Source organism: Orbicella faveolata, unplaced genomic scaffold (assembly GCF_042242905.1).
Source record: "Orbicella faveolata isolate gen_17 unplaced genomic scaffold, um_ofav_v1 contig_46, whole genome shotgun sequence".
In the NCBI taxonomy this organism is placed as follows: domain Eukaryota; kingdom Metazoa; phylum Cnidaria; class Anthozoa; order Scleractinia; family Merulinidae; genus Orbicella; species Orbicella faveolata.
The window spans coordinates 15712468-15729361 of NW_028301576.1; the positions used below are offsets into that span (position 1 = coordinate 15712468).

General features: G+C 38.0%; 1 protein-coding gene across 1 annotated transcript; it reads left to right on the plus strand.

The window, feature by feature from the left end:
* The first annotated feature begins 70 nt into the window (after positions 1–70).
* LOC110047499 (poly(ADP-ribose) glycohydrolase-like) lies at positions 71–15967 on the plus strand. Its single transcript, XM_089277500.1, has 24 exons — positions 71–211; positions 1855–1981; positions 2608–2751; positions 3079–3148; positions 3669–3761; positions 4515–4570; positions 4999–5062; positions 5432–5518; positions 5851–5925; positions 9364–9456; positions 9946–10002; positions 10242–10342; positions 10836–10927; positions 11012–11078; positions 11301–11376; positions 11541–11585; positions 11708–11810; positions 12073–12151; positions 12685–12793; positions 14017–14074; positions 14560–14604; positions 14735–14802; positions 15006–15066; positions 15472–15967. Exons 1-24 carry the CDS (start codon positions 94–96, stop codon positions 15681–15683), a joined length of 2100 nt encoding a protein of 699 aa, XP_089133626.1. The 5' UTR covers positions 71–93; the 3' UTR covers positions 15684–15967.
* Positions 15968–16894: the final 927 nt, after the last annotated feature.

Here is a 16894-nt window from a genome sequence, read left to right on the forward strand (position 1 = left end):
CAGAAGATCGAAGATTGATGTACAAATATACTTTGACAGTGAACCAATTCACATGATTTTTATTCTTCATGTATTTAAGCTTTAATATAAATAATGAATGCGAGGTTTGGTGAGGAACCTAAACGGAAAAGGCTCAAACAAAGCAGCATTGAAGAGAGTTTCAAACGACACCAATCAAGCCCGAAGTCGAAGGTGTCCCCTCACCTCCCAGGTAGATCTTGACTTTAGTTAGCAAATTGTTTTTAAGACGTCAAAGTGTTAAGACAGGTTGTTATCAATGTAAATTCTTGTATTTAAGTTCCCAGTCATGGCTTGAATCATCTGAATAGCCATCAGAGTTGTTTTAAGACGAACCAGATTGGGGCTGTTTCCGAACATGTACACTCTCAAACGTGTCGGGACGGTGCTGCGACAGGACAAAATGAATGATTAATGAGTTAAAAACAATATCGCTTTCTATTAAAGTTCGTACCGCCGAGTGTGACTGAAAAGTAATGGAATCTTCTTGGTAAGTTCTATGTTAACTGTTACTGCTGTCAAATGCAGTAATTGATCGTAAGAATTAGAGGATAAGGCTTATATCATGTAAGCTTATATCAACGTGCAAAACCTATGTTACAGATTAATCGAACGAACGAACGTTTTGTTTGTGACAGCAATTATCAGCTGGATAATTGTGTTGGTTAACCCTTTATGAGTGTTGGTTGCAATTAAAATGACACATAATTTTGTGCTTTTTCATGATTCTGGGCGGATGTTTCCAACAGCACAAGACACCTGAAGCTTATAACCTTCTGAAACTAAGTGGAAAGATTATTGTTGTACACTAGTATATAGGGGAAATATCAAGCAGCTGATTATTCTTTTTGCTTGAATGTCACACAGATTTGCCTTGAATGAAGGGGACATTGGGACCCTCTACAAACCAGAAAACCACTTATCATTTGTAAGAAAACAGAAAAAGCACCGTGAAAATCACTCAAAACCAAGAAACTGCCAAACATTTTGATGAAAACTGCAAATCCATTAACAGGGCTGAGCTTTAGAGGTGTCCAGGTGCCACTGGTGATTAACTTTTGCCTTTAGGCAACAGGAAAAACTTTCTTTGTTCATACAAGCTTTAGTGCTGGGTATCCACGATTTCATGGTCAGGAGCCTTTGGCGTCCTCTCAGTTTTTCTTAGACCACAGCCTTGATCAAGCTTAATTCAGTAGTGAAACTAAGAAAGACATGTACTTTTCCTGTTTTGAGGGAACAAACATTTTCATTTGAGAACATTGCTGGATCTTTTTACCTTACTATAAACTCCTTGACTTCTAGACTTTTAAACGTCACAAACGATTAATTGAGTGCTACAAATGCCTGTTTCCAGGCAAAAACCTCATTGTGCAAGCAAACTAATAGTCTCTACCACCTCAAGGTATAAAGAGGATTCTAAACTTCAAATCAACATTTTTTCTGATTTAATGTGTAGAACATATCAGGACCAAATTAGGCTACGAACCCAAATATAGTAAAAAGAAAAAAAAAAAAAGAACAGCCAATTACTTGTACTGTCCAGTTACACAGGCAGAACACATAAACTGCTCCTGTTAGTATTCGCATCAGAATGGGTGAAATGATGATAACTGATTGGTCATAAGTATTTGGATGTGCTTTTGCTTAGAACTGGACAATAATGATTTATCATACTTCTTGAGATTTCATTATCCTTTTAGGTGTTGATTTTCCAAATTAGGATAGAGTCATCTGTGAGTGAGACTCAAATAAGATTTGTTTATTTATGATACTCTTGCACATCACATGCTGTCTTCTTTACTAAACCATATTTTATTTCTTTTTGGTGTTTACAAGATAAGAAAGAAAACTGTTCACAGCAAAAGATGCAACACGGTGCATCTCCACAAGACAGCTTTAATGTCCAAGAAGATGAAATAAAGAAGAAAAGAGCTCTTTTGGCAGATGCTGCTGAGAATAGACGGTAAGGATAAATACATGAACAAAATTTCAGTGCAATAATAAATTGAAGATGATATTTTATTTAATTTAACAGTGAAGGAAGTCATCAACTGGACTATTTAATGCTGTCATTATGTGCAACTATACTCTCAGAACCAACATACAAAAAATGAACAGCAATCAGCTGGGGGGAGTATGGATATTTTCTGGAACTGTACATTGTGTAGAAAAAGATGACAAAATCAGCTGCTAACTCCTACAGTAAAGCCACCAACTTCAGAACTTTGCGACTTGTTACCCTGTAAAGGTCATATCGTTGTTTAAAACACTCATATATCATAGAGAAAAACTTGTTATAATAATTTGTAAACTAAGGTTTAAGTACTAAACAGTATTTCTTTCTTTCTTTTTTTTTTAATTAGCATCATTCTGATATATTAGACTATTGCATTGTCTATTTCCACTCACCCAAAATTAGAGATGATAGTGGTAATGGCTACCCACGAATAATTTTCCCGGAAACTTGCACAGTTCACTTACAGTGTTTTCTGTAGAAGTAGCAATAACTAGCTACATGTATAAACTGTAACTTTACAGATTTTAAGTCTTCATCCAGACTGAACACATTAGAACTGATTTATTTTGTAGAGGAAGTGCGTCAAACACAGCTTGTACATCAGCAACATCCACCGCTAGTTCTGACATGGTTGTTGAAGGTGGCAGTAAGGATGGACTGAGTGATACTGAAGATGGTCTTGTTGGATTTGATGATTCTCCTTTACTTTTCCCTGAGTAAGTATGCATGTGACTCTCTACCATTGGGCGATTTTGTGTAGCTTATTTTTCATATGTTGTGTCATCTATGAATACATCTGTCCTTCCATCTATCTGTCCATGGCTTGATTCAGTTGTTTGCATTGTCTGTACATCCACCCATCTTTCCAGCCATCAGCTATTCCTGCCATGCATTTATGCATTCATTTGTTAATTCGTTCGTTCGATCGTTTGTTCCCTCCTTCCATCCTTTCTTCCTTTGTTCATTCCCTCATTAGCCATGATTGCTGGCATTTCCTTGTAAAGGTAATCCTTTTAAAGGATGTCATACTTTTTGTCCTATAGTTCACCTCTAACAGCTCCTCCTCTTGAAGAGGTGCCTTCCATCCAAACAGCTGACAGATTTGTCTCAGGGGTAAGTTTCCAATATAGCAATTTGCTCTGACAGTGGAGTGATGAGACACTTCAACAGAAAACACTGCTCTTATTCAGGGCTCAAAAAAAGTTCCATCCAGTTGTCTAGGACAAGTAGATTTTCCTTCTGGGCAAGTAACTTTTCATTCTCACTGGCCTGATAGGCAAGGCATCAGGCAAGTTGTCCGCTAAATAAATCATTAATGGAGCAAACTAAGACTTGTCCAGGGTAAGCAAAATTTTAGAGCTACTTGTCCCAAGGGCAGGCTGGAATTCAAGATTTTTGAGTCCTGTTATTGTCCCCACTGGCGCGAGGACTGGGCTTCGTGTTAAATTTCATGATCCTACAAAGGGAAGGGCCACCCCTCCTCTTGCCAGAGTGTATATTTTAGTCTAGCCATCTATCATAATACACACCAATCTTCCTAAATCTCAACAAGCAAGCACAGGTTAAGCTACAAGCAAGTCATGTCAATGCACCATTATACAATTACAATGTTATACTGCTCTGTCACCTGCAGGGAGCTCCTCTTCAAAGTCTGAACAGAATTCCTACTTGTTCTCCGACATTACCTCCTTTAGCTGCTCAACCTGATCACACTGTGTTAGTGCGAGTAAGTGATTACTATTTCTGGTTACCAGGTTACCACTTAACATTGGAAAATGCTTTCAGTTGTAAGAAAATGGTTATTAAAAGCTGTCAGTACTTTTGTAACTCAATAGAAAAACAGAACTAGCATGGGCTGTTGATGTATTTATGGAACAAGGAACAAAAAATTTCTTTTTGATAATTGTAAATTGAAGTGTCTGTGAAGAGGATTTAGATAAAGTTTTTAATGACTAGTAGATTTATAATAAAACAATAATATTAGATTATTCGCTCTCAATTTCTATGCGTGATAGTTGAGTTGGGCTGCACCTTCGGGCTGTGCCCTCACATGATAGTTGATAAGGTCCCAGCTCGAGTCAACTATCGTGCAATAGAAATCTCAAGCTCATAATCTAATTATTAAATAGCAACATTCATGAAAGTTTGGGAGAACTCAAAAAAGCTTTCATTGGGCTGTGGCTCATGTTCCTACATCATTTCTCATTTTCCCGAACTTTCACTCGTGTTTCTACTTGATATATTGATTAAATGATTGTTAAGCTAGACAGTTTTCCATGAGCAAATAATCAGCACAACTGACTCAGATTCGACTTTCAGACAAAAAATTACGGAAAGCAAATGGTTTATTAATTATTTTAGAAAACAGTATTACTGTATAAAGGTTAGCAGTCAATTGTAGGAAAAAATTTAGAGTCCAAGAATCAACAATATTCACTCCTTCTCATCCAGTGTTTTATATGACAACCTTCTTTTCCAGCCATCTCATTCAACTGACTTTGCTGAACCTCCAAAACCCTCTCATGAGAACTACAGGTAATTCTACAAATGTATGTGAAAATTGTTTGCTTTAAAGGGTATTCTACATTAAATGCTATGAAAAAACAGATGAAATCCTGTTAGCTCAGTCTTCGAAATTATGACTTTTTGGTAAAGTCTCACACATAGAAAAGCTACAGCCTGATGTCATGGAAAACTGCACTAAATACGTACACTGGTTTGCTTTATTAATTACCAAGCAGTACCACACAAATATACATTGCTCATGCAATTTCGCAGGAGATCTAAGAGACAGTTATAGGGAAAGCATATCTTTAGCTCACGGGATTAAATAATTTTTCTTCTATTACATGCAAGTTCTCTTTAATGTATTTTACTTTTTTGTCATTTCTTTTTGGTTTTAGCTACTCTTCTAGCTTACAATCTTTTAGTTAACAAATAAAGTTGCTTGCGTTAATTTTTAGGGACAAATGGGATAAAAACCATGTACGAATGCCATGCTCCAGGGAAAACCTCTACCCAGCGCAGGTGACTATATAATCTGAATCATTTATCCCTTGATCTTTTAACAGTCATCTCTTATTTTATTTTAACTCTTAGGTTATTTTGAGTAACTGGCACCCCTATCATTTTTTTTTTCTTTTGGTATAATATTGTAATTTCTCCTCTAACTTTGGGTTGAATTAAAAATTAGTATACTTGTTTATTTGTTTGTTTTTTTTGTTTGTTTGTTCAACTACAACTTACAGTGAATTTCTCCAAACAGTTTCAACACATTATCAAGTCAAGGGGTGTGGAGAATGCAGACAATCATCAGCTGTGGATTATTGGCTTGAAGCACAGTAATGGTTCCATCTGTCAATAGCTGATTTGCATCTTCCTTTGTCTTTTTTTTAGGACTATGAGAAAAAAGTTATTCAGAACAGATGGGAGCTCATAGAATCAACCTTGCTAGGATCAATTACAAACTCAGCTGAATTGCAGGTGACTGAGAGTTTGAAACAAAATAAGCTTATGACCTTTCTTGCAACCTTAGAGTGGGGTTTTAGATTACAGTTCTAAGAAGTCTGCAGAAACTAATTTTGTTTATTTTTTGTTGGTGTATTGACTGTGTATTTACCATTTTTACCTTGTTTTTTTAAGGTTTTTGCAACATTTAATCAACATTTAATCAACATCAACATTTACAACATTTACATGTAATCACTGGCTGGTGGGTCCGTCAGTGGTTACTTTAGTTAGTGCTCGTAATTTTGAAGGTAAAAGAACACTGCAGATTATTACGTAAAGACTATAAATATTCTGTTTTGTCACAGGATGCTATTTTGAAGTACAATGCTCATTATTCAAAGAGGTGGAACTTTGAAGCTCTACACAGCTACTTTAATGAGGTAACCATAGCATTCAGACAAGCTGCACAGCACTCGATGTTCATTGTCAGCATTGCTTGATCTTGAGAAATCATGGATCAGCACCTTGGAAGTTGTTGTTTAGCTTGTGCACATGCTGTGACTGTGTACTCAACATTACATGTACATCTGCTTGACGCACACATCCTTGTATGTCATGATTTCCCCCTCTGTACCATGTGATGTGCTTTTAAGGTGGCTCAAATAGTAATATTTCCGTGAGAAGCCTGGGCTCTAACGCGCACTTCAGTGCTAGGTATCATGCGATCACCCGAGGGGTCGCGAGAAAGTGCACAAGGTTTCAAGTTTGCAAAACTCACAACAAACATGGCGGCCCAAGGCCTACTTCGTAAACCTTTGTTTCCACCTAGTTTAGTGAGCTGTTTGCAATATCGCTTATTTTATCTTCAAAAACATCCATCCTTCAGTCAATTTCAAATAAAAAAACATTCTTTTAAACCGCTGTGTTGGAACATAAACGAAAATTGTGATTGATGTTGTGATCGATTGCACCAGTTATCAATCTAAAAAACAGCAGGAAAAATAACTCTTCAAGTTTTCTTCGTTCTTTTCACTAGGCCAGTCTACCTTCGGGTATTTATGGTACTCTTCTTCTACCGCTCATGCTGCTAACAGCAACAGCAAAAAGAAAACACTATTCACGGGTATTCACGTTTATTCGCATGGAATTGCGGGCTTTCCTGAGCAGCGGACTGCCTTCACACGTGTGCAAAGTGTGATCTTGCAAAGTTGAGATTTTATTTTGCGTGTAGAACGAGCGCTAAAAATTACTTATCCACGAAGCTAATATCTCATAAACTGATCTGGTGACCCCACTTTTTTAATGCAAAAATATGTTCAACAGCAAAAGCGGAATGCAAACAGGCAGACTGTTTATAGTGTATGAAGTCAAAATCAAATCTCACAGCATATATAGAGTGGAAATCTGGGAACAGATTGTTTACATCGGTTATTCTGACGTGAGCACAACACGTGAATCGATCGAGCATCAAACGAAATTCATCGAACAAAAAAGAGATGTGCCGCATTAGAACTCTGTCAACTAATATCTTAAGCATTGTTTTAAAGTACCTTGTATGCCTGCCTGGTGGTTGAGAGGCATCATAAAGTCTCAATAAACCCGTAAGTCATCAGCACGTTTTAAAGAATCGAAATGTGTTCTGAAACTTCGAAGGCAGCTGATATACCGTAATCGTGTTATCAGCATTCAAAGTCAGATCGAGCCAGGCAGCAAAGTCCAAGAGCAGTTCTTGCCCAAGAAAAATACCCTCTGGAGAGTCGTGGCCCATTTGCCAAGCGTTGCTAGAGTCAAAGTTTGGAAAGCGAGAACTGGTTTTAGACTTATAAAATTTGTCTTGTATCGACCACCATGTTTTCCCGTGCACGAGGTGTAAAGACCCTTCCCGGCATGCATTGCGATCACGTGCTGCAGACGTTTCTCGAACTGGTAACTAGATTGTTTAAACATAAGAATGGCCAACAAGTAGCGATCGATTGTAACATAGATCTGTGATCCAGGTTGCGTTGATTTTATTTCAAATCGGCATGATTTGTAGTGTTTTGAGCTTCTGGGATCAGTGGACATGCAGATGTATGGAGACCCGTACGTTGCGGAGAAGGGTTAATCTGTTAATCTGTCAGCCCTATTTATAGCACGTTTTCACATGAAATCAACATCATTGAGCTTATAAGTTGCATGAAATTACCATTTTGCTGTTTTCTAAGTGAAACTAGCATCCTTGCCGTCAAGCGTTAACGTGAAATCAACATTTTAACCTATTTAGACCTGAAATTAACATCATTGAGCTTATGCGCTGCGTGAAATTGACATTTTGCTGGTTTCTAAGTGAAACCAACATCCTTGCCGTCACACGTTAACGTGAAATCAACATTTTAACCCATTTAGACCTGAAATCAACATCGTTGAGCGTATGCGCTGCATGACATTGACATTTTGCTGGTTTCTAAGTGAAACCAATATCCTTGCCGTCACGCGTTAACGTGAAATCAACATTTTAACCTATTTAGACCTGAAATCAACATCATTGAGCTTATGCGCTGCGTGAAATTGACATTTTGTTGGTTTCTAAGTGAAATCAACCTCCTTGCCGTCACGTGTTAACGTCAAATCAACATTTTAACCTATTTAGACCCAAAATCAACATCATTGAGCTTATGCGTTGTGTGAAATTGACATTTTGCTCGTTTCTAAGAGAAATCAACCTCCTTGCTGTCACGCGTTAACGTGAAATCAACGTTTAAGCCTTTTTTGACCTAAAATCAACATTTTTGAGCTTATACATTGCGTGAAATTGACATTTTGCTGCTTTCTAAGTGAAATCAAAGTCCTTGTGGACGCGGCGGGCCGATCCTTTGTTATAATAAACCAAGGCGAGACTTCGACTTATAACAAAGGCTTGGTTTGGCTATTATAACAAAGGATCAGCTCTGTTTATCATAACAAAGGCCCGGCTTCGTTTATTTGAAGACCTCGGCGGGAAAAGGGCACTAGGTATTTTAATCAAAAGTGAACTTTGTCGAAAACACTCCAAATTTCGCATGCAGTTTTGTTTAGGTATGTTTAACAATGTCCCGTAGTTTTTCCGCTAAGCTTCGCTTCGTTTTCAAGATATTGCGTATGCAGAAAAACCACTCGGTTTTCCTAGCGGCCTCTTTATAAACAAAGCAAAAACCAGCGACAAAAATACAGGACCACGTTTTTCTATTACATTGAAGACCACATGCAAAAATTCAAGCCCTTTCGCGAAAATTTTTTTTTTCACCCAAATCGTCACTTAGCGTGGTTTTGCACTCACCCCTTCAATTTTTTCTAATTTTCCCTGTTTCTTCATCTGTGTGTAACAAAAAGATTTTTATATTAAAAAAATATGGGTCACCGGCTTAGTTTTTAAGATAGATGCAATTGATGGCGAAAATTGGGTCAAGTTTGATGCTATGCAACAGAACAGTGCAACCTTAATTTAAGACTTAAACACAATGAAATGTACAGTAGAGAGTTACCTTTAAAAACTTGCACAGCCATTCAAAACAGTGCAGTTCCAAGACTGAAAAATCACACCTAGTTCTAAAAGTCTCAAAAAAACAGAACACTGTGTTGAGCCACCTTAACCGAGTTTTGAACATGCTAGAGACCATATTCGTAAATGGCTGCCAATTAAAAATTCTTTTGTAAGTATTAAAATTAGCCTAAGTAACCTTGTTTTTGAGTTGATAATTTAAAAGAATTTTTACTCTCAAACGAGGTTAGCTGGGTAATTTAAATGCGTACAAAAGAATTTTAAATTGGCAGCCATTTATGAAAATGGTTTTTGGAAGTTTTAGGTAGAACGTTTTACCAGACTTGTTGTGCTGTAACTTTACAAGTACCCTTTGTCTTAGGTATTGGATGCCAGCAGAAGAAATGAATTCTTCAGTAAGACATTACCAGCCATGGTCTCTCTTGCTCTTCGTCTTCCCACTTTGTGTACTCAGGTATCTGTTTATACACAATAGTGGAATACTGTAATAAAAATGTTCCATCACTGCAAGGAAAATTCCGCACACCAAATCCTGTTTGGTCAATGACTAATGGAGAGTTTATGAGTGCAGGGAGTGGAGCAAGGTGATGTTATGATCAGTAGACTGAACTCAGAGTTGAAACACTGGCCAAGGTCTAACTGTAAATATTATTTTGAACAAGACATGGAAACTGTGAACTGTAATCTCAATAATATTATTTTGTACACACTTCCTCTCTTGGCAGCAACGTGATAATTATTTAGGGTTTCTGTCATGAGTATTGTACTTGGGAGAATCTTGTACACATGTACCTTACACTTCGAAACTCCAGTATTTGAGGATGTTATGATCACAGACACAACCTTTTTTAAATGATAAACATTATTAATTTTTTTCTTCAAATTTTGGAAAAATCTGTTTCTGCTACTAATATTAAAATATTACTTACAATGTTTCTTTCAGGCAATTCCTCTTCTAAAACGGCAGCAGAATCACACCTTAACAATGAGCCAGGAGCAGGTGAGGGAAGGTTTGAATAATGCGTACAGTGTTTTATGACAATGCTTTTTAATCAGAAATAAATATTGTGGTAATGAACAACTGGTCTCCTTTTGTTTCTAGAGTCTTACCTTCATCTCTTCAATGTTAATTCACAATTATTTGTAAATTTATGTTTAGTTATACTTGAAATCATTTTTATTTTACTTTATTTCATTTTTTGTTTTGTTTTGTTTTGTTTTGTTTTTTGTTTTTTTCAGGTAGCTTGTTTGCTAGCCAATGCCTTCTTCTGTACATTTCCACGGAGAAACTCATACAAGCATTCAGAGTATTCGTCATTTCCAGATATCAATTTTAATAGGTACAGTAAGTTTTTAAGTTCATGGTAGCATTGCCTTTTGACTCTACTGCATTGGATTACATTTTTGGCCATGGTTGTTGAAGGAGTATGTATTGTTATCCATAGGATAACATAACATAATTTTATATCATTGCTTGTTATCCAAAGCAAAATAAAGTATGTATGTAATGTACGTAGAATACTTTTTTCCAGAAATTATAGTGTAGCACTCTTGACAAAACTTACTGTGCTAATCACTGTGTGATATATTTAGGAGATTTCTGTTTCAATATTGATATTTTTTATTGTTTGAATTTCAAATTTATTACACTGCAATATCTCAATCTTGAATGTAAACACAGCAAACTAAAAACAGCATTTTAAGACTGTTAACCACCGGAACTTTCGAGAAAGGAGCCCTGGGCCAGAACAACACAAAAGAACTCATCTGTATAGTAATGAACTGTGTCTTATTGTCAATGTTACATTTTGATATCCTTTGCATATCTTTCAGGTTATTCCAAGGTGGGAAAGGAGGAACAAATTCAGTAAAAACTGAGAAACTTCAGGCTATTTTTCATTATTTTAGAAGATTAACAAAGGAAAGTAAGTAATAACAAAACAACACTGAATAAGTCTATAATCCCTAGTGCCCCGAGCTCTTATGTGGTCTTATTTTCTATTCCACAGTGCCTACAGGTACTGTGACATTTAGACGACAAATGATGACATCTAGCAAAATGCCTGAATGGGAAAAGTAAGTATTGTTGCGAACCCAATGACAACAACCATTGTAGCTTACCTTAAGCCTTTTTCAGTTTGTGGTAAAGAGGGTTGGGTGGGGGATTCGAGAAAGTGCCTCCAAAAGAATGTAATAGATGAGACTATTTTTTTTATTATTTGATTACTGTAAGTTGTAAAATAATAGTCTCTTGTCACGTTGTCACGCGATAATGCTTGTACCGAATTTATATTTCAGATGTCAGGCCCTTTTTGGCAAGCTGCATGTCTCCACTAAGGGAACAATAGAGGACAATGGAGCAGGATTCCTTCAGGTGCTTTTTATTTAATCTCTGTTGTTTGGTGGTCTTTCTTGACGTGATGTAGATTCTTGCTTTACATGGCTTACTGGCCCACACTTCTTTAGCAGATAATTCATTCAGCATTTTCCGTAGCATAAAGCAGCACATAAACGTATCTCATTTTAATTTTGTTTCAGGTTGATTTTGCCAACAAATACATTGGAGGAGGTGTTATAGGAGAGGTAAGATATCATTGGTTGGCTTTGAATTTGAAACCCACTTCTTCCTTTTTTTACAGAATGAGATGGAATCTGTCAGCACGCATTGCGGACCTCTGATGCTAGATAATCTTGTTTTCACACAGGGCTGTGTACAGGAGGAAATCAGGTTCCTTATATGTCCAGAACTGATCCTGTCCCGGCTGTTTTGTGAGCGTCTTGATAGCAATGAATGCCTTATTGTAACAGGTAAATGTGCTCTACCTAACTTACTGTACTTGACCAATGAAGCACCTCAATGTTTGTCAAAAAAACTACGCTGTGCGTCATATTTTCAACTCTCTTCTCGGTGTATGGAAATGCGGTGAGTTGGGCAAAAGCGTAATTACTTTAACAGAGAATAGATTTCTTTGGTTTAAACTGGTTCGTAAATAACTGTGGCTCTAGTGTAGACCATTACTTTCCTAAACGTTGTCTTAACCTCGTTGATAATCAGCATGTTGTGTTTAAGGTGCTGAACGGTACAGTGATTACATTGGGTATGCGCACACGTTCAGATGGGCTGGGGACCATGTTGATGAAACAACCAGGTAAGAACACGCTGAGGACGCAATAGTGATTAGATACAGAAATCCTTGTAGCAGGGAAACTAGGGACTTCTTGCATTCTGGTAATTAGAACTTTCATTGCGCTCTCGCCCTTGATTAAACCTCCTATAGAATATACAACAACAACAACAGTTTATTTCTACTACTGTAAACAACTAAAAGAATTTACAAGATTATAATTATAAATATATAAATAAACAGTACAGTACATACAGAAGTGGGACACCCAAAATAGCTAAAAAGCTAAACTAGTTGGGTGACCGTAATTATAATAATTAAAAATGTAAGAGTCAGGAAAGAGGCACAACAAATACATTGCTACACATAAGTATCACAAACTTGGTACAAGATTAAATATACAAAACAAAACAAAATAAGTAGATGTAAACTATCAAAGTACTTCTGGCCGTCAAGGTCGCACAAGCGCGTATTTAGCCGCGCGTTCACGCGCGAGAATGCACGCAGTAACACGCACACATCTCACTCCGAGTTCTTAATTTGTGGCTGTTTTTTAGGGACTCGTGGGGACGACGGCATTCCAAGATCGTCGCCATAGATGCACATGTGTTCCGCTGTTACACAGACCAGTTTCAAGCTGGCTTGCTCAAAAGAGAACTAGACAAGGTATTTCTTGTGTAAGGCTTTGAAAGACAATCACGTTCAATCACTCCCTTTCCCTACAGTATGTCATATAGTCGAACCTCTCCCTAACGGCCACCTCGGGAACAGAGGAAAGTGGTTGTATCGAGGTGGCCGTTATGTGGAGGTAAGCGTGTAATATAGCACGTTTTTGTTCTCGGAGGTGCAACATTTTTTTTCGAAAATGTCTATTAGCATATATGTAAATCAAAGTGTATTAATAAAACAGAAACTTAACCCTTTGAATATCAAACTTTCGCCAAAAAATACCGTTTTTAACCGTTTAGTCAGGTTTTTTTTTGCCATTAACCGTTCTCAATTTTGTTCGTTGCCCCTTTCCTTTCTGTTTTTCCCGGCCCTTTTATACTGGCTACCTTTTGCATTGTATGTTCTTTCTGGCTGCTGTGGAAAGTTGGATGTTAATTACGGGCGAAGCCTAGAAATGGACCTTGATCAAGGATAGGAGTAGGGGACCATTTTACCACCGTTTTTGCACGTTGTTTTTCGATTTGCGACATCGGAATGTCGTCGATATTTAAACCTGACCATTGTGCGGAAAGGCCTAGCCTAGTACTACTATCTGCTTATCAAGAATATCTGATGACATTTAAATTGATGACGTCACAAGTGGTACAAAGAGCACCACCATTAATTACGCATATATGCGTAGTTGGTATTCAAAGGGTTAACAGAAACAGAACCCAAGGACGCGCGGTACAGTTCAATTTTCGTCAACCCAGCGTCGCGCGCGATACAGATCAATTTTTATCAACTTTAACACTAAAAAATGCTGTTTAGTCGTTGATTAACTGTTTCCAAGAGGTTATTTCAGCAGTTGGAACGCGTTTTACTGGCCATTGCTGTTGTGTAGAGGTGGCCGTTGTAGAGAGAATAAAATAAGAGTGAATGTATGGTCGTCCGCCGTCTCAGACTTTACCTTACCTTATTTTTCGTAATCCTCGATGACAGAGAGGGGAAAAGTGTGAATAATAGCTCTTAGTAAAGGAGATAACAAATAACCTCTCGATCGTTATCCCAACGCTAAATCATTAAACATAGGGCAACTCGACCGGTGTCTCCTAAATGTTTAAATTGAACCTGCTCAAGCGGCTAGGGTTCTTGTAAATTCATTGTTGCGTTTGATTATCACGATCTTTGTCAGAGCCTTCAGTTTACATTGAATCAATAGTAACACTTTTTTCCTTCAGGCGTACTGTGGATTTTATCTTCCTGTAGAACGGAAATATCTTCCAGCAATTGCGACAGGTTGGTTGATCATAAATGGTGTAAGAGACTTAATCAATACAGAAGATCGCCCAAGAGTTAGTGCTATTGAAACAGGAGCAAAGTCACTCGTTACTATTCACATTATTTGCTGTCTGGGCTGTGTAGGGTTATGTAGGACTAGTCAGACTGTACAATTTCCCATTATTGCATCTCGGTAAGAATTCTGTAGAGCCAAATTTGTGCCTTAAACCAAAGCCTGTCTTATCGTATACTCAAACCAGTAATTCATTACTAACCTTTGCTGTTCTGCTAAAGAACGTTTTCCTGGCTTCAGTTTTACTTGTGTAACTGAAATATCTACGCAATCTTTAATACTGCTTAACCTGGGTGGTAGTGAGTGCAACAGCGCCATATAAAGTGAATGTAAGGTTTAGTGTCACACGCAGCTGCCTTACGGTGTTGCCGAGAATTGCTTCAAAAATAACTTCTGGTCAGTAACATCGCTCGCTACCTTCCTTTTTTAGGAAACTGGGGTTGTGGTGCGTTTGGAGGCGATTCAAGGGTCAAAGGTATTTCCTGATTCTTTGCCGTAGCGATCAGTTTGTCTCGGTTATTTTTCCTGCAAAAAATTCTACGAGAGAAATTCCGCGCTCCATCTAATTCAGTGCGTTTTTTTTTTCTCGCCTTATAATCTTTCAGGATTGATTCAAATGATGGCAAGTTCTGCATGTTCCAGGGACCTCGTTTACTTCACGTTCGGAGATGCTGTGAGTTGAGTTCGGAGATGCTGTCTTTTTTTTTTACCTAACAATCTGCTGGACCGCGAATAGTGTCCTGTTTTCCTATTTTATATTTGTACTATTTTTTTAGCACTTGTGTGCAAAATAACTTGTTCGTACAGTAGTGAGAGGAACCATTTTGATGACGGTCGTTGTACAGAAAAACTAACATATCATGTCTTATTTGTTAGGAGTTAGCAGAAGACCTTCTCAACATCCACTCGTTCATCTCAGAGCGAAAATTAACAGTTAGTAAGTATTGAGCTTGTGTTAAACAAAGTTGTGTGACCGAATTGCGTGACCTGTTAACGGAGGTCGCCGTCGCGCGGCTCGTCACGTAACGCTTCTCCTCTCAAGTTAACGGAGGAAAACGTTGCTTGAGTTTATAAAAACCGTTAAATTTTTGGACTGTCATGCTGCTAGTGTAAACTGGAACTCACGCAACACCCTGTAGGTTAGACAACTGTTTGCGATTAATTCGTTCCAAACAGTTGGATTTTGCCTGTGCAGAGGCACAGGATAAAAGCATGATTAGTGTGAGCGAGAAAATGTATTTTATTTTAAAGGAAGACGCAAGCTTTGGGAGCCAAGTCATATCTTCAGCTTTTTCTGACCTTGTTCGTATTTGACATAATTTTTTATTTTCTTCTTTGCCAGGTGATGTCTGGAAGATGATGTACCGTTACGGTAAAGAAATTCGAGCGGCTAGCTCCGTCACAGTCAAACTTTATTCTTACATTCGTCAAAAACAAAATGATTGCGACGATGAGACTGATAATGAACAAGCAGCGAGAAATGACGCAAGCGCCGCTACACTGAGTTACAATCTAGAGGACGATTCCCCATCCTACAAAGCGAACACTCCTTAGAGGCGTTGTGTGACGGAAGTTCTTTCCAAAGGTTGCGTGACGCTTGGAGAGTTGAGAGTCACCAAAGTCGCAGTGCTGCGAAACGCTTGCAGGACCAGTCCGTTAATGAATAAAATTTAGGAGATCGAACCACGGAAGGTATTTTTGTGCCAGATTTTTGTCGGTTTGTATCCGAAGAAAACGCGGAATCAATACTTATAAAGAGAAGGTATACCATTGCGTTGTCCATCAATCGTTGCAGTTGAGGTGTTGAAGACTAATAAATATTAAGACAAAACATCATACTCAAGGAGTTGTGTGAAGCTACATCAATGGTGATCACTGATCAATGCCGGCTTCCCTTACAAGGCAACAAAACAATATCAGACAAATTAGTGCGTGAATGTGCACTCCCATTTTTTGGCAGACAACTTGATCAGACCCATCCCCACCCGCACCCGCGTTACAAACAAGATAGGCTGGCTCGGAAGCTCTTTTTTTCAAGTCTCCTCGTTTTGACCGTGGAGTGTAACGGTGAAAAGCTGCCAATCCGAAAATGCCTGACTACTTAGACTGGCTTTGTCCTGTTGATTGTGCCGTGACAGATCACATAACGGGTTTGCTGTGTATCCATTTTACATCTGATTCGTTTCCCCCCTCTGTGCAGTATAACATTGCACAAATGATATAAGTGAAAGTGAAGTATGATCATCGCAGTAAATTTTCCAATTTAAGCAACTGGAAAGAAGAAGCCTGAAAAAAATCAGGGCTTCAACGGGATTCGAACCCGTGACCTCCGCGATACCGCTGCGATGCTCTACCAACTGAGCTATGAAGCCACACATTGGGAGCGAGGTCAATTAATTGAGTTCATATCTTCCCGTGAGTGAAATGATGTGAAGTATATATGAAATAATTCATATTTGAACTGCGGTAGTAGATGAAAGTGAAGTATGATCATCGCAGTAAATTTTCCAATTTAAGCAACTGGAAAGAAGAAGCCTGAAAAAAATCAGGGCTTCAACGGGATTCGAACCCGTGACCTCCGCGATACCGCTGCGATGCTCTACCAACTGAGCTATGAAGCCACACATTGGGAGCGAGGTCAATTAATTGAGTTCATATCTTCCCGTGAGTGAAATGATGTGAAGTATATATGAAATAATTCATATTTGAACTGCGGTAGTAGATGAAAGTGAAGTATGATCATCGCAGTAAATTTTCCAATTTAA